Below are 23,842 nucleotides of genomic sequence, written 5' to 3' on the forward strand. Positions count from 1 at the left end.
CGGGATTGGCCGCGGCAAAGTGGTGGAGCCACCAGCATCTTCATCGCATGAACAATCATGCTAACTGTTGCTTCTGGTCAAGAGACGCCGCGGGCCTGCCCGCGGACGCGGGAGCTCTGTCTATGCCCCGGGCCCTCGAGTTGCGACTAGATTTCCTGACCCCTCGTTGAATATAAATAAAGTCGCCGGTCTAATTAATCGATAGTAACACCGCCTGACTCTATTCCTATTCCCAATCCCCCAATAACTTGGTCAACAGTTACAATGGGCTCAATCGATAACTCGACGACCTTCTTCGCCAAGGCAGACAAGTACCTCCTCTCCACCGGCGTTCCCTACTCCCCCGTCGTAATCACCAAAGCCAAAGGTACCAGACTCTACGATGAAAACGGCCGACAGATCCTCGACTTCACCTCAGGCCAAATGAGCTCGCTGCTCGGCCATTCACATCCCGAGATCGTGGAAGTCGTTCAGAAATACGTCGCGGAACTCGATCATCTCCTCAGTAACATGATCACCCGCCCGGTCGTTGACCTTGCGGAGCGTCTCTCACGCCTTCTCCCCAGACCCCTCGAGAAGTCCTTCTTTCTGAACACGGGTTCGGAATCAACCGAAGCCGCAATCAAGATGGCAAAATGTTACACTGGAAAATTCGAAATCGTGGCTTTCGCAGCTAGTTATCATGGTCTTACTCAGGGCTCGGGGTCAGCAACATACTCCGCCGGTCGTCGCAAAGGCGGACCCTGTATGCCAGGCCAGCTCGCCTTTCCAGCACCGTACGCCTATCGTTCCCCCTTCCGCAAGCCCGACGGTTCGTACGACTGGGAAACGGAAATGGATTTTGCGTGGGGGATGATCGACCGGCAGAGCGTTGGGTCTCTGGCCGCTTTCATTATGGAGCCAATTCTCTCCACGGGCGGAATTCTCGACCCGCCCAAGGGCTACTTCAAACGTATGGCCGAGGAATGCCGGAAGCGTGGGATGCTCATTATCATGGACGAGGCGCAGACCGGAGTCGGTCGCACAGGGCAGATGTTCGCGTTCGAACACGACGAGATTGTTCCGGATATCCTTGCTCTATCCAAGACGTTGGGCTGTGGTTTACCTCTTGCATCTGTCAGCACGACTCCTGAGATTGAGCAGGGGTGTAGGGAAGCTGGCTTCCTGTGGCTCACTACACATCTTAATGACCCTCTCACCGCGGCAGTGGGTAACAAAGTCCTCGAAATCGTCGAGCGGGACAACATCTGTCAGAAAGCAAATGAGCGCGGCGCGCAGCTGCGACAGGGGCTCCTCAAACTTCAGCAGAAATACTGGTGCATTGGCGACATCCGGGGTCGTGGTCTTTTGCAGGGGATTGAGATCATCTCGGATCCCGAGACGCGGGCCCCTGGTGCGGATATTGGACAAGAGGTGTCAGATCAGGCGATGGCGAGGGGGTTGAGTTGTAATATTGTGAACCTACCCGGGATGGGTGGTGTCTTTAGGCTTGCGCCGCCGGTTACGGTAACAGCTGAGGAGATCGAGGAGGGGTTGGCAATTCTGGATGAATCATTTGGGTATGTTCTTAAAACGAGGGGGCTTTGAACTTCTTGTGACGGGCATATCTGGATTGAGGCCATTTAATGGACCAAATGCTTGATCTCGACATGCATCCTTTTTATCTTAATACATGGTGGTATGAAGACTATAGTTTCCATGTGAAATATGATACTATACTAAGGCCAATTTCTATCTTCTGAAAATATCACGAATGAACAGATACCAATACTGAGAAAGTATACAAACCCTCAAGATGAGTTCGAATTATCTGCGCACGAGAAGGCCGAACCTGGACACCATCAGAGATTACCTCTCACCAACAGGATGGACTACTTACCAATCAATCCACTAGCATAAGCATCAATAATCTGCTTAACAACACCATATGTCGCCCCGACAAGGAAGAAGATTCCTAGCAATACCAACCCGACGTGCAATCCATACACTACTTTCTGAACAAGTGATCCCTTCCTGTAATGGCCATGGTCATGCAGCCACAGCCAACCGGGAAGGCTCATGGCAAGCGGCGCGAAGCACACGGAACCAACTAGTGCAATCAGATAGTTGAAGATCGGGATTGATTCGGCGAGAACGAATGCGAGTGAGCCCAGGAGGGTTGTGCAGCCCAGCCATGTTCCCCAGTGAACCACGGTGTTGGATTGTAGATGGCGCGATTTGCCGAGGATACGCACGAAGAGATATTTTGCGCCAACCTGGAAGGGACTGGTCAGTGACAGGACCTTGGGGAAGGAGAGAAGTCACGAACGTGTAGGTAGAGAGTCCCGGTAACGACAAGCCCGATGAGTGCAACTCCGTAAGAGACCATCTTGATGGTTTGTCCAGCGCTCTGCAGTACACATTAGTGTGCATACGTTCTGATACAGCCGGCGAACCTACACCTAGCGATGGACTGGCTACCCACATCCCACACCAACGATAGACGACTAGAGTAAAAGCCAGGTAGGAAGACGTCACCAAGGCCATACAGTAGTAAAGTGGCCTCTTATAGTCATGCGGATCGCGCATCTCAGAGATGACAGGCAAGAAAGCACTGGTACCTGCCGACGAGACGAAGATCGTACAAGAGGCAACCATACCACCTGCAAATCCAGGGTTATTAACGGCAACAAAACCCAGATCGTATAGTCCCTCTTGTGGTGCAGCAGCAGGCCGATCTCGTTGCGTGACTCCGACAACAACAATAAAAACAGCGGCATAGATCGAGATAAACCCTACGTAGCTGATCCAGCCAATCTTCTGCAATTTGCGAACGGAGGCAGTACCGACGATAACCACTGTCGCAATGAATGACCACCAAACTGTACAAGCCGCGTGATGCGAGAGTGCATTAAGTGCCGTCGATACACCCACAATCCCGCTACCTGTAGTTAGAACATACGCAATAATAAATAGGAGGCCTGTCGCCTCTTTCGCGATAGGCCCGCCGGCAACCTCTGCCATATCAGCGATTGAGTGACAGTGAGGATGCTTCATGCGAAAGTTGCCTAGAATGACGAAGCAGTATGTGTTGAATAGCCCCCAGGCAACAATACTGATTGAGCCTCCTACTGCACCGAGGGCATAGAGCGCCGATGGAAGCGAGAGTACACCGGTAGCGAAAAGCATCTTGATGAAGATGACGGTGGCATTTAGTCGACCAACCTTGCGGAAGTTGACTCCTGACTCGGTGGTCTGGAAGACTTCGCCTTCTTCGAAGGTGTCCACGCGGGGACTGGCTTGTTCAGTGTCATAGCCGTGGGGCTTTGCCTTCTCCGACATTGTGAGCTTAACGGGTGTGTAGGCGAGAATGAGCAGTTAGGTGTGCGAACAAGCTGAATGCTCGGTGAGAAAATATGAAGCAGGGACCCCCTTGCTTTTGTGAAACACTGACAGGCAGGGATGGATTCCTATCAGGCCCACTTTCCAGCAGAAGATAAGTCGTCTTGTCGGCCGTATGAACCCTATCTGAGGGTGATCATACACTAGTAGTTCCCTGTTGCAGGGGTCTTATCTATCATGATAGCCGTCCTTCTAGCCATCCAAGCAAAGAGATGTTTCTGTTGCCTGAGGCGCTGGCGCCAGTGGGGGCCTGGTGCTGTAATTCTTCTTAGCTTTGGACAGGGAAATGGGCAGCCAGCCTCAATAGAAAGCTTGAGAATAAAACAACGGACCAAGCTGGCTTATCATGGGGGAGCAGGGCGTCAAAAGTCGGAGGTCCGTCCTATCAGTCGGCTGCCCCGGCCCTTGTCATTTGGCCATGGATAGGATGATAAGAAGATAGCTAATCTACCCCAGACTCAACCTATCTTTGGCTTTCACTTAAGTCACTGGGGGATCATCATCAAACTCAAGCTGTCAAATCTTCTCTACCAGATATCCAACCACCACCGCCTGCCCTAGACCGTGGGTCAAATGGATGTGAACGGCGTTCGAATTGGCCCAGGAGGTATATATTTGCTGGTAACTGTACTAATTGAGAAATTGTCACAGTTTGTCAGCTACCTACCACTTTCATCGACATGCACACAATGCCGTACGCAACCCACGGACTCGCTTACACAAGCCGCCATTCCCCCCAAAACAGACAACGACCTGGCACCCAAAACACGGGGTCTTAATCTGGCCGTCTGGTGGAGATCATCATGCAAAGCCCAGCGCCACTAGTCCACTCTGGGTTGGGCAATCGTGGCATCTCGTATCGACTCAGCCTCAGCACAGGACATAAATCTCGTCCAGAAGTGAACCATCCCTGGAAAGGCTTCAATCAGTATCAAACCAGGAAGAATCCCAGCGACAATGATAAAGCAAAGCCGTCTAAGCAAGAAACAACGCAAACGCCTCGCCCTGATATCGTCCAACTTTCCATCCGAACTCATAATCTATCTAGGCGCATTCCTAAACCAAGCAACCCTCAAAAACTTCGTTCGCGTCTCGAAAAGACATTACTACCTCCTAACTCCCTTTCTCTATGACAGCGCCTTAATCCACAAGAACGTGTGGCTCAAGCGCGAAACATCCGAGTTCGAGTACCAGTATCCGGATGTGAAATTTCCCAAGCCGGGACTAGGATACTGTGATGAGCTTTTCCACCTTCCTAGTCTTGCCGAGTGGAAGTCTGAGGCTGTCTTGGAGTATTGGAGGAGGAAGCCATTAGAGGTCGTCATGTACCCGTCTCTGGAGTATGATAGCGATATGGGGGAGACCGGGTGGACGGTTTTGCATGCAGCCGCAAAAGCTGGGAATGAGATTCTCGTGAACCTACTACTTGATAGGGGTGTTGATGTTGACACGGAGACATTCCGTGGAGCGACACCAATGGACTTTGCCATTGACGGTCGGGAGATTGGGGTTATCAAGTTGCTTGTCGCTCGTGGGGCGAATGTTCTAATTCATGACGATCCTCGATCATTGCTGTACAGAGCGATAGTCAAGAAAGACATGGAAGTCTTCGAGGTCGTCTACTCGGCATTCAAAGCAGCCGGCGGCGATATACCAGCACGTATCTCGCAGCGAGTGTTTGTTCGACATGGAACGGAGGACCGGTCGGAAACGTATTTACATCTCGCGCAAGAATATCTTCCAGGGAGAGCGGTAGATATGCTTCTCGCAGATGGGGCAGATCCATCTTTGGGGGATCATAAGGGGTTCAGCCTGTTGCACTACCTAAGGTTTGCCGCTGAGGAGCGGGTGGAGGCTGTCATCAAGAGATTGGATGCAGTAGCAGGTTTCGACTTTGACAGACCGGGTCAATATGGGCATACACCGTTGCACGATGCAGTTGGAAATGACCATGTGAAGGTTGTGCTTATGCTCATTGAACGAGGGGCCGTTCCTTTCTCCCGGAAGCTCTCGCAGGAGAATGCTTTGGAGTTGGCTGTTCGCTGCGCCAGCAAGAAATGCATTTGGATGTTTGTTGAGACGCATCCGGGTATCCGTATTGACGAGTATACTTTAAGCGAGAAGGAAAAGTTTGCACCGGGGGATTACCGGCTGGACGAGGCGACAAGGTATGGTGGCATGGATGCGGAGACTCTGGTGCTCGTTGCGCGGCTCAAGGCAGCTGGTGTGATAAGCGCTGTGCTCAACGTAGACATGGAGAGGTTCAGCGAGCATGCAGCCCAGGTGCTCGATTGTATGTTCAAGCACGGTCAGGACAGTCTGCACCGCTGTTTGCCAGTCATTCGTGCAGTGGTGGAAGCCGGGGTCGATGTCGATTGTCGACGGTGGGGGGAACAAACTACCCGTCTCGACGCTCTCTTAGCAGCAACTGTACCGGGCGCTCATTCAGATGCATACTATGAGATTTTGGTTTTGATTCTCGGTACGAGCCAGGCCGTCAATGCCCAGCACAAGTCCGGTGATACTCCTCTTCATGTCGCCGTTACGAAAGGAGATGTCAAGATTGTTGAGCTTCTCCTGGCCAGACTCGGCACCAAGAGCGTGAACGCTAAAAACAAACAAGGGTACACGCCACTGCAATGCGCTATTGGCTGTCACAATAGCGAAGCCATCGTCCAGGCGCTCGTTATGGCGGACGCATCCGTAACTGGTGTGTGCAAGGGTGGCCGGACTGCGCTTCACCTTGCTGCTGGTGTGGGAGATCAACTTCCGACACTCAGAATCCTACTTTCAAGGCGGCCCAGAATCAATGCTCCTGACGAGTCAGGAAATCCGCCGGTGCACTATGCTGCGAAAAGTGGATGGGATGCAGGAGTTGGGGCGTTCGTTGAAGCCGGTGCACTGTCACATCTAGGTTGCCCGACTTGTGAGGAGAGAATGGCACCCTGGAAGTTAGACAAAAATGGCAGAGATGAAGCGCTACAGGCCCTCTCTTCGAGCGATGATGTAGATTTTCCAATGGGGCAACTTTCCATATTCTCCTAACAGCGGTATAATGAGCCTTTGGGATATTCTGGACCGTGGCCGGAAATATACAAACTTATTAGTAGAATGAACCCGTATCACTTCAGTCTCAAACCGAGCCCTGCCGTGGCTGGACTAATGTGCAGGCTTTTAGATACATTTCCCGGGTTGAGCTCCAGATATCGTGCTACCAGGAGAGCAGTTCCTGTAACAAGCCATAAAATGGGGGGTCAATACATGGTTCATATATCGGCCTTGCCCTGTTTGCGCCAGAATCTCGGACCTATATCTAATAGATATTTGCATCAGACTTGAGATATTCTAAGTCTCCTTTATGAAACTCTTCCGCCCGCGGAATGGCCCCCTGGTCTCGCACAACGGCAACTTAAATGGCAACGCATCCTGGCAAAGGTCATGACAGAGCATATAGAAGCCCGCCAGCGCCGAAACAAACCCAAATGCACCAGATGCCTTGGTGAGTGCTGTGCCCATAGCGGCATTTCCGTCGGCAATGGTGAAGTGTGCGGCGCAGTTGAAGATGTAGGAGAGTTCGAGAGCGGAGTAGATTATTATGTTGGGAATATTCCTGTTTGAACAGTCTCGTCAGAGGTGAATTCTGGTGTTTAAGCGGTCGAGAAAGTAAGGGGGGATGAGTAGTATGATGTACTAACGTTGCGAGGGACGCGATGAAGAAGAAAAAGTTGAGGATAGACCACACTGTTCTTGATGTTAACATTGCCCAAGTGACCACAAAAGAAGGTGAGCAGGGATATAAGGCGCAACATACCAAGGAGATAAAATCCGAATGCATTATAGTACTCTGTTGTCTGTCCGCCATATGCATTCGTGATACCCATCGACGGCATTAACAGTACGCCATAGCCAGCGTAGTATAGACCTGTGAGACCAAGGAACGTATCAGCACCAATGCCGCCCCTAACTTCATAACCCGTGCAGAATGGAAGGCGTACCGAAAGCCGCGAGGACCGTATACCCAAACGTACCCCCTCTGACCATCTCCCACTGTGCGGAGATGAGTAGTCCGAAGCCAGCAAGGAGGCACAGGTCCGCAATAAACACAGTCTGATTGGAGACGCCACGAAAACCCATGTTTGAGAGGGAGAGGGTCATCAATGTCGTTGCGAATGCACCGAAGCCGAGAGGATTCTGGAAGAGATTGACATGTTAGTTGAGTCGCCATTAGGTGTTTGATTGAGGGGATTCGTGGTCGTTTCATACCGGATTTGCAAGCCTGCTCTCCCTCACAACAGGCGTTGATCTGGCGGCCTCGATGTCGGAAGTTAGGGTATCGACATCTTGGTTCTGTGACTTGTCCATCGTGCGGAGCTGGCAGTTTACACAGGATTGAAGACGTGGTGTAGCGAAAAGCGAGGTCGTCAGATTTTGAGCTGGGACTCTGCGGGTGAAAGCTCAACCCTGCTCCATGGCCAATTTATGTTGTGGGGATGTTATGTGTTGAGATCACTTGAAATATTCGCGTAACAAGTGGCAAGGGGGCATCTTGGGTCTACTTGGCGGGTGTTGGCAATGGTTGGCAAGAGCTGGATGTCTTGACTCTGTCTTGTTTCTCTTAGATAGTCCATGTCTCCGAGATATGCGACAGCTTGTCCAGACCTTCCTCCACAGGATTTCTGTGATGTAGGAATCATATATAGAATCTCCAACTTCAAGGCTGAACCATATGTATGGCGGGCCGAATATCGGAGGACGCGTGGTAGGCTCCCGGCACCAGGCGGAACCAGCAAGAAAGGTAGGCCAATCAGGCTGGGGAAAAGGAGTCAATCTCTCTAACCGAAGGGTGAAATAATTGTGGACCTGGTTCGCAGAGCAGCCAGAACAGGCACAAGGTCTCCACTAACCGGCTTCCCGACGGCCACGACTGCCGTGAAGAACCAGACGGTCTTGACGATAATATAAGAGACTGTCATCTCCATTTTATAGTCCCTTTGGAGTGAGAATTTCCAATAAATAGGGTCGCTTTCCTCCAAAGCTGAAATGCTACTTTGCTAAAGGCCCCCCCACAAAAGAAACGGTGGATAGAAGAAGGGTGTACTCAGAGGATGCAATGACAGTAGGCAAGCTAATGCAAATTCAAGAGATGAGGTGACCACGATGGTAGCTGTGTTTGGCTGTAGTGAATGTGGTGCATCCCCTTTGATCCGTTACGGATGTGTAGATTTTAGGTGCTCCATTGACAAGGAGCTCTAGTTTCTTACAAGCAATATCGATTCTTGACAGCGCTCTTTCGTCCTACAGCTGTTGGCTCGATTTACAGAGAGAGACCTTGTAGTAGTCTAATTACTCTTGGTTAGAATATACCCGTTGAAAGCGCAGTGGCATAGTCCAACCTGCCTACGAATGGCTTTGTTTATGTCCTAGAGTGGGAGATTTGACCTCAGCAATGCAAAGAATCAGAATTTAGGAAAACTGTGTTAAGCACCCTCCATATTGTACAATAGTTGGGAGGATTATTGAGGACTTTCGCTGAAGTTCCACTTTACGTCTAATTCTGCGTTGATATTTCGTCGCATAAGTCACGTCGTGCCTTTTTGCTTCCTAGAGAATTTCCATGGTCATTGCATGATGAGATTTTAGTTCTGCTAGCATGATTTCTATAATACAGTTGATTTCATGTCTGTTCGTTGGCTGTCTGAGATTTATCGCTACCCTTAAATCAACGAAAAGATGTCGTCATGTGAATGAGTAGCACAAAGCAGAGAGTGCGAGGCACTCCGTTCTAGAATCAAGACGTCTACTCAGCGAGGTTGTAGAAAATCTCGATGTACTGGATCTCAAGGTACGCAGCAGCACCGATCTCCATATCGGCAGTCCACCACTTACCACCGTCACCCCACTGCTAACCGTTAGCAACAATGAACTCGGGTCAGACGATAGGAAAGCACTTACCATGTTGAAGATAATCTGGCTCGGCTCCTGAGGAATGCCATAGGTCTTGGTATGAACAAGCTCAGCGTCAAGGTACCAAGCACTAAGCTCAGGGGTCCAGTCAAGACGGTGATCGTGCCAATCACTCCACACACCACCGTTGGGAATATCAACGATGGTAGAAGCACCCGGAATCTCATTTCCGTCATCGTCGACGGTGGGCTGGTTGGTGTACCGGATCTGCGTCTCCGGGTCGCGGGTAAGGATCTCAATGTCGCTCTCGTTCTCACCGTTGGCGTAGGTGAAGATTCCAGCGCAGGTGCCGGGGTCACCGCGGACACGGGCGCGCACGTTGACTGAGGCGTGGAAGATGTTGGTGATCTCGCTGTCGAATTCACCTGAGGAGATGAAGTCTGCATTGCGGTAGGCGCGGAGGGTGAGGTGGGTCTCGCCGTCCTCGTCGCGGGCTAGTAAAGCATATTAGATTCATCTCTTTCGCGGAACAATACTGCGAGGAGCGACTCACAGACGTACACGTTCTGGTTGCTGTACTGCTTGCGGATGGGGGCCTCTTCGGAAGCGGGGGAGCCCCAGGTCATAATGTTCCAGTCACCAGCAAAGCTGTCAGAGGTAAGGTATCCTTCCTGGACGGTGGCGGACTCAGATTCAACATCGTTGGTGATGTTGGCGGGTTCGCTGTTGTAGAGGTTGCCGGTAGAGTCGAGGCCGCGGAACTCATGGTACATGCGGTAGTTGTAGGTGGCGCCAGTCTCGCCGTTGGTGTAGTAGGGGCCCGAGCCTTGGGCAGCGGCGACACCGGCGAGGAGAGCGGAGACCTTGAGGAGGGAGTTCATGGTGAGGGATGGTTCGTTGATCTTGGATGAGACTTTGACATACCATTGCGACTGCCCAGGCCTATTTATGTGTGCTTTTCGGCCCCCCGGAGTCTTGTTGGGCTGTGGAGAAGAGCCAAGTTAGCTCATGCGCTAACAACTGTGCATGAATCGCCGCTGTTGGGGTCTTCGTTTCAAGGTAGTAGTGCAGCTGGGAAGTCACTGGGAGTTCAACTAGTAGTGTCTACATACTCAAGGCACTTTGGAATGTCGATTGTCCGAGATGATGGATATCGCGAGAGCACAATGACGACGATTGGAGGAGTGGGTGAAGGATAACTTAGCATCCGAGCCAACCAAGCCAAGGGGCTAGTCTGTAACGGCCCCCATCGTCTCGGCCCCGCCCCTGTAAGTTACTTGTAGACTGCGAGGCCTCCTCCCCGGTGCAAATCAAGGAACATGATGCAAGGAACAGGTTCTGTTGAGCATATCATCTCCTAGTTGTGCGTGCAAATGCTACTACCAAGTGGAGTATATAGCCTCGGAAACAGCCCGACATTCTCGGTTAATGGGGCCGAATGCTGCAGAGCTTGGGATTCCAAATAACATTCTTTGGTTCGGGCTAAGCACTAACAGAGAATTGGCATGTGTTTAATCGGGGTGTTTTCTCACCCAGGGCTGATTTACTTTGAGATTAAGACAGGAAATCATATCTATCTGATAAAATCTGATCATATACCAGTCCGCCACTCTTTAACTTCATGTCTAGCATTGACAAGGACACCCAGATTCATGATAGTCGCATGCTCCTCGGCCTCCGAAGGAATGCTTTCGGCGATCGGTGGCTGTGTTTGACCAAAGCATCCGGTGTGAAGGGTTGCATACGCCGACATTTTTGTTTCAAAAGTCACTAATTCATTTTCTGCCCCCAAAGGTATGATCTAGACGTGGAATAATGGCATGTTTGACGAGCACCGGTGCTTCCACTATTCAATTCACAAGTTAAATGGTGTTGCCACCAATGCACGGCGCTGAATTACAATGTTGGAATCCCATGCCCCGGGACTGAATACAGTCTATTTCCATACCCCAGGCGCATTGTCAGGAAAAATGGAGGATCTGAAGGGGCCTTGGGGGTTGTTGAGATGAGTTCACACCGAGAGATTATTTCCCAAAATAATTCACCCGGTAAGGCGCAGGCTAAGTAATTGTCATGTGTGTTATGACACTCTTCTATCGAAAATACAGAGGTCACTTTCGGCCCTTTTCCTAGAATCCTTCCGGGCAACAGCAGCTTGCCACGGCAACCCATCGGGAACTGGGAGGCTTGAACGGATGGACCTCTGTCGGTTTTAGACTCGCAATTTATCTTTATACCACTAAACCGAAGTATTGTTATAGGTGAAACCAGACTGTCTTTCGCATGCTTATGATAAGTAGACTTGGACTGCCGGTCAGTAATGTCACGCGTGGCAGTCTAAGAAAAGCTGAGACCTGATGCCCCAAAGGTCACCGTCAGAGTTGGAACCAACATACTGGCATGCGGATTAGGACGAAAAACGGGAGGGCTAAGTGATGTATCGAACCGCCGAAACGTTTACAGGACGCGCTATTACTGAAGGCACTGTCGGAATCATGAATAGCTGCCACGAGATCATTTTGTGCTACATCAGTAGCAATGTTGGATAGCCACCTGTGTATATATTTGTGTATGCGTATTAGTTATGCCTCTACCCTATGTAATGAAGTAAGTTGCCATTAAGAACACGGCAACCGGCGGCCTTGATCAGCAAACATTGGTGGGATGGAGTAGATGGCGCAACTAATTCAACCAAGCTTCAACAACAGGTCCCAATGCCCGCTGCAACCATCCATTCTCCTTGAGTCTTAAATTGCCATCAAACCCATGCTCACCCTCTCTGGTAATGTACTGAATCTGCGAGCCCTTGAAAATCTCTCGCGCCCGTTTAACAAACGGCACAGCATGATGTGCCGGCACGACTGTATCATTTAATCCTTGAATGATCGTGAAACCTCCTTTGGGAATCTGCTGTCCTTTCCTCTCAATGTGCTGGAGCGGATACAGGCCAACCGTATGACATGTCTCATTAACCCCCTGACTATACCAGTCTCCCACATGACCGTACTCGAATGCTGCCAGCATCAGGGGGAGATATTCAGCGCTAGTGGAGGAGTATGGTTCGTCGGGGAGCGTTGAGAGAAGTTCGGCGACTAGTGACTCTTCGGAGTGCACACCGAAGGGCGGTATACTTCGGGGCTCGGTAAAATCGGGGGATTTCAGGTCGACCATTGGGTACATGGCAATGGAGGCCTTGATATCATGGGGGTGGGACAACGCGCTTTGGATACTCAGTAGTCCACCGGCAGATTCGCCGGTTACGAGCAGGTGGCCCAGATCCAGCTCAGTTGGGTTGCTGTGCGAGGCAAGGACTTCCTCGAGAGAGGGGGAGCGAAGCCATTTGTAGAAGTCTTGCAGATCGCTATAGATTTCTGGCGAGGTTGATCTAGGGAGGAGACGGTAGTTTGCGCTTATGATCACGGCTTCCTGTTCGAGGGCGAGGTCTGACAGCCAGTAAGGGAACCAGTCCATGTAAAGGGAGTCGGCGATCGCCTGGTTGATATCTGTCTGTCAGTAGAGGGGAAAAATGTTGTAATGTAGAAGAAAGATGTAGAACGTACCAATCCACCGCCATGGAAGCGTGCGATGGTAGGTCTTGGTCCTGAATAATTCGTCTGAGGAACAAGGATATCGGCCCTGATTCCGTGGTCGCCGACGAATTTATAGTGTTCTTGGATGAGGTCGAACCCTGCGAGCTTGGTGAGGTCGGCCATGGTTTGCTCTACGGGGTTGTTGAAGAATTTGGAGGGTGATGAAAGACATAACTACTTCGATCTCGAGCTCCTTTTATATTGACTCTATGGCGAGCATACTACCTTTGCATTCTTCTCGGCTTCGTCCCCCCAAAAGCTACGTGCTCCACCAAAAACACGCGATAACCAACCAGAAAGATCAGGTATTCTTCATAAAGAGACTGGGCAAGGACCATCTGCACAGTCGGGATTTTGGAAGGGATGATTGGATAACATGACATGGATGCTAATCCTCCGGCTGAAATATGGAGACAACCTTTCAAGCCGTGTTATTTCCACCAGTAGAGCTGTTGATTGGCACAATCAACTAGCTGAGAGCCCAACGCACGGAGTTAACTAGAACAACATGGAAATTAACGTTCATAGGACAATGTTCTCCCGGGAGCTGGGAGGAATACTTGATGATGCAGTCTAAAGTCCGCTCTAGCGCGACTTCTGTCAGTCTAGAGCTATTGCAGTAATATATATGGGAATTCCGTTCTTCCAATTGGAAGTCACCTTGATTCCCTTGCCCCTAGATCGAAGGAACAATGCCATTGATATGAATGCAGGGTTGTAGCTTTGAGATAGCCGTCAATGGGACCTTCCCTAGCTCCCATCATAACCCAACCAGATCACAACAATGCGAAATGCTGAGAAGACGCATTGTTTGTAGCGTTGGGTTCTGGTCGCTGAGATTCTCTCTATTTTCTTTGCTCATACTAGACAGGCCCTGGGCATTATTTTCGTTGGATTTGCGGACATGCATCACCAGATGGACTGAGTCCAGCGAAGAAGCATATGCTTAAATGCAAACCCGCGGACCAGTAATAGGTGAGCTAGCGTGCTATTGGAAAAAATGGCTGGTAGAACCGTAAATTAACAGGCAGCTTCTCTCTTGGATTGTAGAGTGCACCCAGAGCCCCCAGAAGCCCTGAAACCAAGGACGCCAGACGATATCTCAGCGTCACTACTACGAAGCCTAAAACACCATAATTGGAACCGATCGATTCGTTGCTGCAATAATGAAGTTAAATGCAATGCTTCCTGCAATGCTGTTCTTGAAAGGTATGTGCATGTTCGAGCTCTAGACTATACCACAGCATCATCACCTACAATCAAGACCACCTAGACTCGCCCCGCTTGAATAGCTACTCCATATCAATAAACGTCAAGACTTTCTCAGCCAGCAGCTTTGGATGACTAGTCATAGGCATATGACCAGTCGGAATCCTTACGATCTCAGACTCCGCAATACCGGCACAAGCCTCTTGGATCTGAACTGGCATAGCGCGATCATGCTCAGTGAGGATATACCCACTCGGTACCTTTGACCATCCAGCATATGTACAGACCCCGTTCCAGTCCTCGGCAGGCTGTGGCTTGAGCAGCGCCTTGTACTTCTCCGCAAGGACCGGGTCGGTATCGTGAAAGAGGATGCCATCAGGGTCCTTGCAGTAGGCGCCGCCGTTCTAATTACAAGAGACAAATCAGTTTCCAATTTTCTTCTTTGGGCTCCTTCTGGTCGAATGGTTCTAGGGGGAACGTACCTCAATCCGGAAGAAGTTCATTACAGGATGCGGCGCTCCAGCAGGAAGGATTCCACCAGCGATGAAAATGAACTTTTCGACGCCACCACCACTCTGAACAGCGATTTTCCCACCAACCTCTAGATCTTCTGTTGCCATAGCGGACAGAAACGCGCCGGCGCTGTGGCCGACGAGGACAAGGCGCTTGCCGGCTTCAACAAGGGGCTTGATGACGGCTCGGATCCCCATTGCGTCGTCGTGCATTGTAGGGTTTCCGGGGCTGGTTTTTCCGGTTGAAATCAGGGGCGCGTGAATGAAGTCTGAGAGTTGAGGCGCAGCCTTCTGAAGTTCCTCGACGAGAAGCTCGTACGGTATTATGCCCAGCCAGAGACCGGGAATTATGACAATTGTGGGAGCGGGCATGGTAATCGTTTTGATGAACACGATGATGTGTGATTGACACTGATAACGCGTGTGGATATGACGATAACTGATATATGGTAAGCTGGGTATGCCCTATTTCTGTGCTATATTCTTCTAACCATTCAGTTAAGAGCGGACTTACTGATCGGATTAGAGTAAGTTGGTTGTATACTGATTGACCCGATAGGCTTGCCGCTCTACGTTGAAACTTATAGAGCCTTTTCCTAGAGTTAGTGGGCGTTGGATAAGTGCTATGGTGGCAGGGAATAGCGTTCGTCAAACAGCTGGGGCATGGAAGATAAGACCAGCAGTGTTGCGGAAGGGGTAGTGCTGATTCTTATAGTGGGTGCTTGAGGATCGAGCTAATGAGCTGACGGCGGTTGTTACAATGCCCGTTGAACTGGGCCACCAATGATTCAGCTTTCTGGTTGCGGTCCTTATGTAGCTTCTCTGGCGGATGCATGCTGGAGCCAATAGACTCGCGTTTTCTAGGATGAGCAAGCTTTTGAGTCATGCAAAAACGGGATGAAGAAGCTTGGAGGCGCAGTAAGTAATTACACCAATGGAAGTTAAATGATTGGTGGCTGGTGGAGTAAGTAGGTACCTAGGGCATCGGGGTTATTGATCGGCTTATTCCGTCCCAACACCCGAGCCTTCCGAGTCCAGCTTCTTTATGTTACTCATTACCAGAGAAAGTTAGAACTTGGAAGAAGCAGGCTTTTGATTGGATCCATCATAAATATGCGGGGGAAGGTACAAGACAGAAGCTCCAGACCTACTCCTCCGTCAGCTGCGGCTGAACCTAATGACCACAGGTTTCCATATTAGCTCAGCTTACCACTTTCGAATTGACAGCGAGATATCTGCTGAGCAAGATTTGTTATACGCTGCTCAGCTGTGCAAAACCACGTTTCTGATGAAATATAGAGTTTAAGCGGCCGGCCCCCGCAGGCGAGGAAGTCCATGAGCACCGCGGTGCTGGGATTGTTAATCATCCTCTAGCATACCATCGCCCTCAGACTCTTCGTCCGAAGATAATACAAGAGGTGAGTCAACCGTATCCCCTAGTCCATTAAGTCGTGCTGGCTGGGCCTTAAGGCCTTCTATCCACTCCTTTAATAAACCTAGGCTGCTTGAAGTTCGCCAAAGGCGGCCCGTATTCACCGAGCTATTGGTCTCATGGAGCTGATGGTACCGCACAGAGAGCTCAGTGGAATCCAGCTGTGTTGTGGAATAGTACAGGCCAAACTCAGACAAGCTCTCGACAACTTCAGCAATGGCAAAGCCCCTGAAACGAGACATCGACAAAACATAAAGGCAATATCTCGAATGATTGCCAATTAGATTGCGGCTGTCAATCAATACGCATCCATGCTTGTCCTGAGATATAGTATCTAGCCATGGCCAGAGACAGGGGTCCGGCTGCGATGTCGGAGACGCTGTGATTTTCGCTCTAGAGTAGCGGGTACTCCAGCCTGCACGCGGCGCATCGTTCTGGCGTAGTACATCTTGAAACGTCTCAAAAAAGTATACCAAGTCGCGACTCCCATCCCGAGTAAGTCTGGCAACTCTATTTTCAGTCCGTCCGAGAAGCCACTTCGCGGGGACTCGGCCAGGCCTTTCAATGCATGCGCTGTACAGGCAAAGCGAATTCACTGCCGCAGTAAGCTTGCTGATTTCGGACTGTTGTTTGATTGAGCACAGGAAATCGTTCAGTTTGGACTGCTCGACAAGAAGCGTTGTTTGTATCATCCTCTCAATCTCTGCTGCTTTGTCACAGTAAAGTAGGAGGCGGAGAGCTGTTTCCGATAATGCGAAGCAGGTAATCTGGTGCGCCATGTCCCAAGACGTTGTGACATGTGATTCAATCACCATACTGAGAAAGAAGATGTCATCATTAACGCCGTTGATAAGTGGTTGGACGATGCCCGTCCAATTGGCCTCTAAGCTGGTCAGGGTGTCCCGAGTCACTCGCCACACACTACTAGGATTGGCCAGCATCACTGCTACTGCGGCTTCGAGGACTACAGATGAGGTCAGCTCTTCCATGTTTGATGGGACAAGATAGAGTGAAAAGAATCGATAGTCGTGGGTCAAGACCTCTCGCACGACCCCGAGCGAGAGGCGACGGTCCCCACAGGCAGCAGGTTGGGAACCCTTGTCGTCCAGTATCGTTCCCGCACTAAAGTGCCGTGAGTGCCACGACTGCTGTGAAAGGTGATGATTTTCCGATGTGATCATGGACTCTCTCCGCTGGATGGTAGAGAATATATCAGGGTCGGTCAACGGCATCTCCGTTCCCGCGAGCATATTAAGTTCTTTCAGTATGGCCGGTCTGTACACATCACGGGCCCAATCAAAGATGTAGTCCACGATCGTCAAAAGTTGCAAGGCACCACTTCGATTGCAGATGTTTCCCTCCCATAGATCTAGGATGCACTAGATATTGGAGTTAGCTGTGCAGAATCCGCCAAGGTATGACTTGGCGCAACACTCACATATTGGGGCAGGGACCCAGCACTATCATCCGCAAAGCTCCCTCTGATGTACCATTTCTCTCCGTGGTGTGTTAGAAACCACACAAAGGGGCCACTCTGCCATTCGCTTTCTGCCCCCGTCATTAAACGTAACTCATTCTGGACCTGGAGTAGCTGCCTGACAGCAAACACTGATTGCATTTCTGCCCCGGCAGTGTCGCCAACCAGACCTGACTTTGATTCGAGCAACAGAAAAGGGAACAGCAAAGGTTTGCGGTCGCCCTTGAATGGTGATGCTTCTATCGTATCGCGTATGGACCGCGAGTAGCTCTCGGTCGGTGCCCGAATGTTTGTTGAGGCCAGAAGGTTTGTGAAGTTTCGCGTCTCGTTTAATCCGTAGACTCTGTCGGGCTGTTCGTATTTCTTGGGCTTCCTTCTACCAGCTCCTATCTGGAGAGGTGGGTTGTAATGGATGGAGGTCTCTGCCCTGTCTGAGAATATCTCATTGACCCCGTGGAAATCCCTGCGCAACAAGTCAGCATTTGCAAAATCATGGTTTGCTACCTATTCGTACTCATTTTGTCCTGCGCCATCTGGACACCGACAAGGCATGCGCCTCTCACGCCGTTCTTCCAACGATAGGGCTTGCGCGTTGCTGGCCTCGGTAGCCGCCTCAATTTCTGACCTCCATAGTCTAGCACGACAGGTCGGGCTTACCGGCCATGTACGTTAGAAGAGCCCGCAGTATTTATTTCAAGTCGTATACCGTATACCTACCAGGATACCTCGACTGTAAACCTTTCTAGCGCCTCAGACTCCAACGATGCCCTCCAGCTTCTCTCATTCTTCCCTTCAGCTCGACACTTACCTGCGCGGTGGGCCAATCTGATCGCCCTTTTCTTCGTTTGAATTCTCCACGGCATCTCAGTTGCATCATCTAGAATGCGTTGGTCGAAGGTTGCAAAATCTAAACGACCCAGCTGCCTAGTATCACTGAAAAGACGACGGCGATGCTCCGGCCACCGAAGGGGCCATTGTAAGGGCTCGAGTTGCCCAAGGAAACGGACTCGTTGCCGCTCTGAAAGTTGCACCCGATCACGGTACTCGTCTGCCGCCATGGGAGGCATGATGCGACGTGGAGAGGTGGTAAATGTGAAATTCTAGGTGGGAGCATTTTGCCCCGCCTCCTCCTGCCTGCTAGGTAGGCGCACGTGATGGTTAGGCGCCAGACTAAGATAGATAAGTTAGGTAATTAATGAAGGAGATAGGAGACACTCGTCGAAAGTACCCTTGGGAGTTTAGTTGTGCGACGAGGTTGAGAATTCCCGGGGGAAGCAAATAACCCAGGTAGTACCACCCTGTGGAGCTAAGAGGTTTGATGGTGGATAAATACATCTTGCTAGCATGATCAAGCTATATCAACGCATAAAAGTTCACTCCGTACCCGGTATAAACGCAGCAGTAATACACAGTTGGGTCTGGGCGCGGCATCTGCCCCCAGGAGGGCAGAACAGTTTAACTGAGAGATTCCGACCATCCACCTCCATTCCCAACTCGTAGTGAATCTCATAGTATTGGTCATGGATACCCGTCTTGACCTCTAGCAAGCCTTCGTTCCTGACTTCCTCGAGATCAATATGAAGAATCCCCAGTACTTCTGCGCCTGTACACAGAATGCCGTTAGCTCCAAGCCCCGTGCAGATTGTGAAAAGCAACTGGGCAGGCTCAATCACCTTTGTTCTGTTTTGCGACTGACTTATAGTGGTCTTCGGCATTGTCGAAGTCTGACACCCATATTTGCTGGTTGATGGCTAGCTCATCGTCCAGCTTGAATGTTTGCCAATTCCGGGTCCTGAATTGCTGGTTTTGTTTCAGAACTTGGTCCTACTTCCATCAGTAACTGTGTTGTACATGGCAGCAGAAGGAACAGTCAATGTTACGACCGGTTGGTGTCCATGCGTACCTTTTTGATCACCCAATCTAGAACATTGTGGACATAGTCCGTACCATCTGTCTCGTTGAATTCTGGGACAACTTGCTGGTGAGCTCTCAGTCGTTTGCTGTATTTCTCGATTTGAAGGAACCCGAAGTTAGACTGCACGATACGCCTAGGGCCGTCGGATTTGTTCAGGGCGCGGAACACGGCGCCGTGAGAGACCGATATCGCGTGGTCGCTACTATGCAGCGAGTCAATTTTGGATGTTAGGAAGACACTCAAGGTACCGACTTACAGCTTTGTTGGCGGATACATTATCTCAAGAGACTGGAAGGCAGATTTTATGTGGCTTCGGAGTACAGGGGAACTAGAGTATCCACCGACCATGAGCAGTCTCTGGGTTGAATATGTCAGCGCCATACCAATCCCGGGGTTATCCAAAGATCGGGGATGTACTTGAACTGTAAGTCCCTTTTCTCGGGCTGCATTGACTTGCTGATGAATGAGCTTAGTGATGCCATCCAAGCTTGGTCCGAAAAGGGCCGCTATCTCTCGCCTGCACAAACAAAGGCGTATCAGTGTGCGCTCTGCCGTTGAGCATTGGTGGACAAACCTCGAGAAAATCATCGTTGAATTCCCAAATCTCCGGGTCACATCCTTCTTGAGCCCGTGCACGACTATAGTCTCGTCCCCATCTAATCCTTCTGCCGGATCAAACACTCTCTTTACACTATACTCAAAGTAGTTCATAATATCATGCTCGACGACGTACTCAAAAGAAGGCCCTTGCAGCATCGACCTGCAAACATTATCTGTGATTCGTCTTACAGCCTCTTTTTTCAGGGCTTGATTGACATAGCTGGCTCCACAGTTGTTTCCTGTTTCTCAGTCAGACCGCGGGTATAGCACACTCTTGCAGTGGTTGGTTGCATAAGTTACCTGTAGGGGTCACAACCTCCGCGATGCGAAAGGGTTGTTCTCCACGCACTCTGTAGGTGATCGTGTCCTATTGAGATCGTTAAGACATATGTATCAGACGGTGCAGCAGCGTTCGTACCACAGTCCCACCTCCTGCGTCGCAGATCATAAACACATCACCCACCTGGGCACGAAGTCGTCAATAAATGGGCTCCGCAATGGACAGGAGCAGATACATACTCTGAGATGTTCTCTTTTGGAGTACGCTTCGAGGATGCATGCAGCAGCAGCTTCGGGCTCATTCAGCACAAATAGCGGATCAGGATTGCCGAATTTTATCTCGTGAACTATATCCATCAAGATATCCTGCATACAACGTATCGCCTTCGCAGGCCACCCAGCTGGAACGCAGAAAACCAGCTCAACGTCCGTCGTCTCGGTAAACTCCTCTCTGTCCATGAGGAATTTCTTTGTATGCTTCAGAATCTCTCGTAGGTAGTCTTTGATTACTTGTTTCTCGTCTTTCCGAGCTTTGAAAAGGGTCCTTCGCAGCTCCTCTCGCGGGCCTCCGGTGTACCTTTTCTTTTCATTCTCCGGGATCATGAGCTTCGCGTACTGGATGATTCGGTTTTTGTAGCTCAGATTATCATCCTCTAGGCCCATAATCGCTTGTCGCGCCCCGTATCCCCAGTAAAGCTTACCGTTGAGGTACCAGCTCTCGCTCGGAACTTCGGGCACATCGCGAGAGCGCCCAGCACCTGGCCAATCGGTAACCGATTGGATTTGTTCCCCGCGGAGAGATTTCGGAGGTTGGCTCGGGTCGAATGCGATGTACGACACAGAAGAGAAGGTGGTTCCGTAGTCTAGTCCGACGATGAACTTGTTGGGGGTTTGTACGTCCGGGGGCGATTCAATGGTGGATGATGCATCAGGCGGCCTGCTCCCGCTGCTACTCCTCCCTTCAGGGCCGACATCTTTATCAGTGTCTGCGATGATAGGAATTGTATCGACGACCGTTGATGCTCGGCGCCGTTTGCGCGACCCCCGTTTCCCAAGGTTAGCCATTGCGTCAAAGAAAAAATGTCCGATGAATGTTTCCCAAGGGGGCGGCCATGACATTTATTGGCACCATCACGTCTTCATTGCTGCAGAGCGTGGACGCTGCCAGCCACACTAAATCTGCCTTTTTGTCGTGCAGTGTCATTGGAGCTAGTTTGTCCAGCCACATCAAGTGTGCCTTGGTGCCTACGCGCTAGGTTGCAACGGTCGCAGCATCCCTGTCGAGCTGAGCTGTTCACTGGACATCTGTCCACATCTTGCCATCACACTCATCGCTACTTACCCTGTTAGCATTCTCCTTCAGATCAGACATTGATATAGATTAACCAAAGCTTCACCTGATTTCGAAACAAAGAAAAAGAAAAAAAGACAAGCCACACCCCACGCTTTTCACCCCCGCCGAGGGACCATGACCATGTCTGGACAGGGTTCAGGAGGACATAAAGAGCCACCAGATGTGGAGGTAGTTATTCCAACACGGGGATATAAAGGCTGGGCCATTCTCTCTTCGGACGAAACTGAACCACTAAGGCCGTCGCGGCATATTGGCACAGCGGCTATCTTAGAAAGTCACATATTCCCCCCAAATAAAAAGCGAGCTCGCATTGCGCCGGAGCGGCTGGATAGCCCGAGCACGATGCAGCGGGACAGGGTACAGCCTCTGAAGGAGCATCCAAGTGACATACAGACACCAGCAAGTGTCAGTGCCATTGATCCCCGCCGAGAGGTTGCGCGTCTTCGCCTCGAGAACGATCTTCATGCGCTAGTCGAGTCCCAAGAGATTCAAGCCCTGCAGGCCGAGGTGAAACGGCTCACAGATCTCAAGAGCGAGCTGAACAGAACGATTCACCAGCTCATATCGGATCATGGGGGTGGGGATCGAACTGCGGCCGTCTCTCATGATGACAGCAGGGAACGAGAGATTGAGGAACACGTTTCCACAATCAAACATCTCGAGTCAAGTCTAGGCATGGCCTTTGAGCACGATGCTCTTCGCTCGAAAGTAAAAACTATGGACCATCTTTCTGGACTGGCGGATATTGGCAAAGCTATGACTTCGATCAAGCTAGCAGTCATCCGTGTGGCAGACCTGCTTTCAGATTGTTTACACCCTCCTCGCGAAACACTTGGTGCGCTTCGAAAGCACCCAAATCTTCGTGCTCTAGTCAAGGATACTGTCAAAGAAAACAGTATTCTTCATGCGCTACCAGATTTGACCTTTCGAGCACTGCTCTTCCATATCATGTGCCACAATATCTTTCTTAGCGATATTTGGACAGGCCTTCATGGAGAGGGCTTCATGCTAAGAGCGTATCATACTGTCATTCAGCAGACGAGTAAGTGCCAGCTGGTGGTCAAATGGTGATACATCTCTAACTGTTTCCCCAGCGGGTATTAAGTTTGCCGACACCTTCCACAAAGCTGCTTTCCTGCATATGATAGACCATGACCAGAAGTTCAGCTCTTGTTTCCTCGCTGCAAACGCAAAGGAGTTACAGCAACACACCTTAGAGCTTCTCAGCCCGCTACTTGACCCAGGCAAACTAACAAACAAAAAGAGCGATATTCTACGGGTACTAGGTCACTTCTATCTCGAGGCATTCACCTTCCGAGCTCGGTGTCTTCCACCGGACGGCACACGCTACGAAATAATACAGTTTCAGCCGGGTGATTTGTTCGATTCAAAGACTATGGAGGCTCAGGATGTCACAGGAAAAGGCTTGACGGAACTTGAACATGGCACGAAGCGCCGAGTTAAGCTTTGTGTCCACGGGGTTGTCGTCGCTCACAGAGATGAAACGCTTAAGGCAGAGGAGCTGCAGACCCTTAAGTCTATCAGCCAACCGTTTTTGCCGTCTAGGCCTAGGGGCCGCAACAGAAGAGCATCCGGAGATTTCATTACTGGGAAGGCAATTGTTGTTGTCGAGTGAGGTTGCTGGACGGCATTTCCTATTTTCATCCCACGTCCCCTAATCAACTTTGTTACTCAAAGTATGGATACCCCAGTGCACGGCCCTTTTTTTCACCGCCGCATGCGCTGTAACTACATAATGCCATTCTCTCTATGACTTGCTGCCTGAAACAGATGGTCTATAAAACTCGGATTACCAGATGGTTGCAACGAACAGCCTGCTGCTGCTGCAAGAGATAACGATGATCGGCCCCAACTCTCCTGACAGCCCCGGCATCCAAAAGTAGCTCAATCATTGAAACGTGACCTCTCTCCGCCGCCCATACTGGAGGCGTCCTGTCGTCTTGATCAAGAGCATCGACATCCGCACCCCGTTCGATTAAGACTTCCGCGACCGTTAACAATGGTTAGATAAATAAGCTCGCACAAATGGTTTGCCATGGCGTGGTACTCCTAAATCATGCATGACTTGGCTTACGACTGTGGCTCTTGGCCCTACGAGGTGGCAGCCTGTTCGGGTTAGCCTCCTCTCAGCCCCCTACTCAGCAGATACCCTCAGCCTTCAGCCATAT

The 23,842-nt window shown here is 50.5% G+C and overlaps 10 protein-coding genes across 10 annotated transcripts; 3 read left to right on the forward strand and 7 right to left on the reverse strand.

Annotated features, from left to right (window-relative positions):
• Nucleotides 1-86: 86 nt before the first annotated feature.
• BJY04DRAFT_187198 (aspartate aminotransferase family protein) lies at nt 87-1,761 on the forward strand. The gene has a single exon (XM_073711007.1). The coding sequence runs from the start codon at nt 265-267 to the stop codon at nt 1,585-1,587; it is 1,323 nt and encodes a 440-aa protein (XP_073572321.1). The 5' UTR covers nt 87-264; the 3' UTR covers nt 1,588-1,761.
• A 29-nt stretch (nt 1,762-1,790) lies between these two features.
• BJY04DRAFT_227139 (transmembrane amino acid transporter protein-domain-containing protein) lies at nt 1,791-3,355 on the reverse strand (the record flags this gene model as incomplete). The annotated part of the gene is made up of 4 exons (XM_073718568.1): nt 2,440-3,355; nt 2,309-2,389; nt 1,880-2,255; nt 1,791-1,831 (listed from the first exon to the last, which is right to left on the reverse strand). The coding sequence occupies exons 1-4, from the start codon at nt 3,319-3,321 to the stop codon at nt 1,791-1,793; spliced, it is 1,380 nt and encodes a 459-aa protein (XP_073572322.1). The 5' UTR covers nt 3,322-3,355.
• A 983-nt stretch (nt 3,356-4,338) lies between these two features.
• BJY04DRAFT_217416 (ankyrin repeat domain-containing protein) lies at nt 4,339-6,426 on the forward strand (the record flags this gene model as incomplete). The annotated part of the gene is made up of 1 exon (XM_073716030.1): nt 4,339-6,426. The coding sequence occupies one exon, from the start codon at nt 4,339-4,341 to the stop codon at nt 6,424-6,426; it is 2,088 nt and encodes a 695-aa protein (XP_073572323.1).
• Nucleotides 6,427-6,726: 300 nt separating this feature from the next.
• On the reverse strand, nt 6,727-8,360 carry BJY04DRAFT_217417 (GPR1/FUN34/yaaH family-domain-containing protein; the record flags this gene model as incomplete). Its single annotated transcript, XM_073716031.1, has 6 exons — nt 6,727-6,991; nt 7,077-7,122; nt 7,193-7,303; nt 7,377-7,572; nt 7,645-7,752; nt 8,286-8,360. 6 exons carry the CDS (start codon nt 8,358-8,360, stop codon nt 6,727-6,729), a joined length of 801 nt encoding a protein of 266 aa, XP_073572324.1.
• An 818-nt stretch (nt 8,361-9,178) lies between these two features.
• On the reverse strand, nt 9,179-10,166 carry BJY04DRAFT_217418 (glycoside hydrolase family 16 protein; the record flags this gene model as incomplete). Its single annotated transcript, XM_073716032.1, has 3 exons — nt 9,179-9,280; nt 9,334-9,779; nt 9,839-10,166. The coding sequence occupies 3 exons, from the start codon at nt 10,164-10,166 to the stop codon at nt 9,179-9,181; spliced, it is 876 nt and encodes a 291-aa protein (XP_073572325.1).
• Nucleotides 10,167-11,967: 1,801 nt separating this feature from the next.
• BJY04DRAFT_217419 (alpha/beta hydrolase) lies at nt 11,968-12,998 on the reverse strand (the record flags this gene model as incomplete). Its single annotated transcript, XM_073716033.1, has 2 exons — nt 11,968-12,777; nt 12,846-12,998. The coding sequence occupies 2 exons, from the start codon at nt 12,996-12,998 to the stop codon at nt 11,968-11,970; spliced, it is 963 nt and encodes a 320-aa protein (XP_073572326.1).
• Nucleotides 12,999-14,006: 1,008 nt separating this feature from the next.
• On the reverse strand, nt 14,007-15,350 carry BJY04DRAFT_187201 (alpha/beta hydrolase). Its single transcript, XM_073711008.1, has 3 exons — nt 15,111-15,350; nt 14,567-15,035; nt 14,007-14,488 (listed from the first exon to the last, which is right to left on the reverse strand). Exons 2-3 carry the CDS (start codon nt 14,966-14,968, stop codon nt 14,168-14,170), a joined length of 723 nt encoding a protein of 240 aa, XP_073572327.1. The 5' UTR covers nt 14,969-15,035; nt 15,111-15,350; the 3' UTR covers nt 14,007-14,167.
• A 74-nt stretch (nt 15,351-15,424) lies between these two features.
• On the reverse strand, nt 15,425-18,572 carry BJY04DRAFT_227141 (uncharacterized protein; the record flags this gene model as incomplete). Its single annotated transcript, XM_073718569.1, has 4 exons — nt 15,425-17,407; nt 17,467-17,968; nt 18,020-18,157; nt 18,223-18,572. 4 exons carry the CDS (start codon nt 18,570-18,572, stop codon nt 15,956-15,958), a joined length of 2,442 nt encoding a protein of 813 aa, XP_073572328.1. The 3' UTR covers nt 15,425-15,955.
• A 204-nt stretch (nt 18,573-18,776) lies between these two features.
• BJY04DRAFT_187211 (Hsp70 family protein) lies at nt 18,777-21,445 on the reverse strand. The gene is made up of 9 exons (XM_073711009.1): nt 20,540-21,445; nt 20,439-20,483; nt 20,321-20,387; nt 19,995-20,259; nt 19,838-19,937; nt 19,677-19,777; nt 19,409-19,622; nt 19,179-19,329; nt 18,777-19,108 (listed from the first exon to the last, which is right to left on the reverse strand). Exons 1-9 carry the CDS (start codon nt 21,416-21,418, stop codon nt 18,879-18,881), a joined length of 2,052 nt encoding a protein of 683 aa, XP_073572329.1. The 5' UTR covers nt 21,419-21,445; the 3' UTR covers nt 18,777-18,878.
• A 181-nt stretch (nt 21,446-21,626) lies between these two features.
• BJY04DRAFT_41847 (uncharacterized protein) lies at nt 21,627-23,732 on the forward strand. The gene is made up of 2 exons (XM_073720341.1): nt 21,627-22,695; nt 22,748-23,732. Exons 1-2 carry the CDS (start codon nt 21,768-21,770, stop codon nt 23,287-23,289), a joined length of 1,470 nt encoding a protein of 489 aa, XP_073572330.1. The 5' UTR covers nt 21,627-21,767; the 3' UTR covers nt 23,290-23,732.
• Nucleotides 23,733-23,842: the final 110 nt, after the last annotated feature.

This window comes from Aspergillus karnatakaensis (assembly GCF_047715665.1).
Source record: "Aspergillus karnatakaensis strain CBS 102800 unplaced genomic scaffold BJY04scaffold_19, whole genome shotgun sequence".
Lineage (NCBI taxonomy): Eukaryota > Fungi > Ascomycota > Eurotiomycetes > Eurotiales > Aspergillaceae > Aspergillus > Aspergillus karnatakaensis.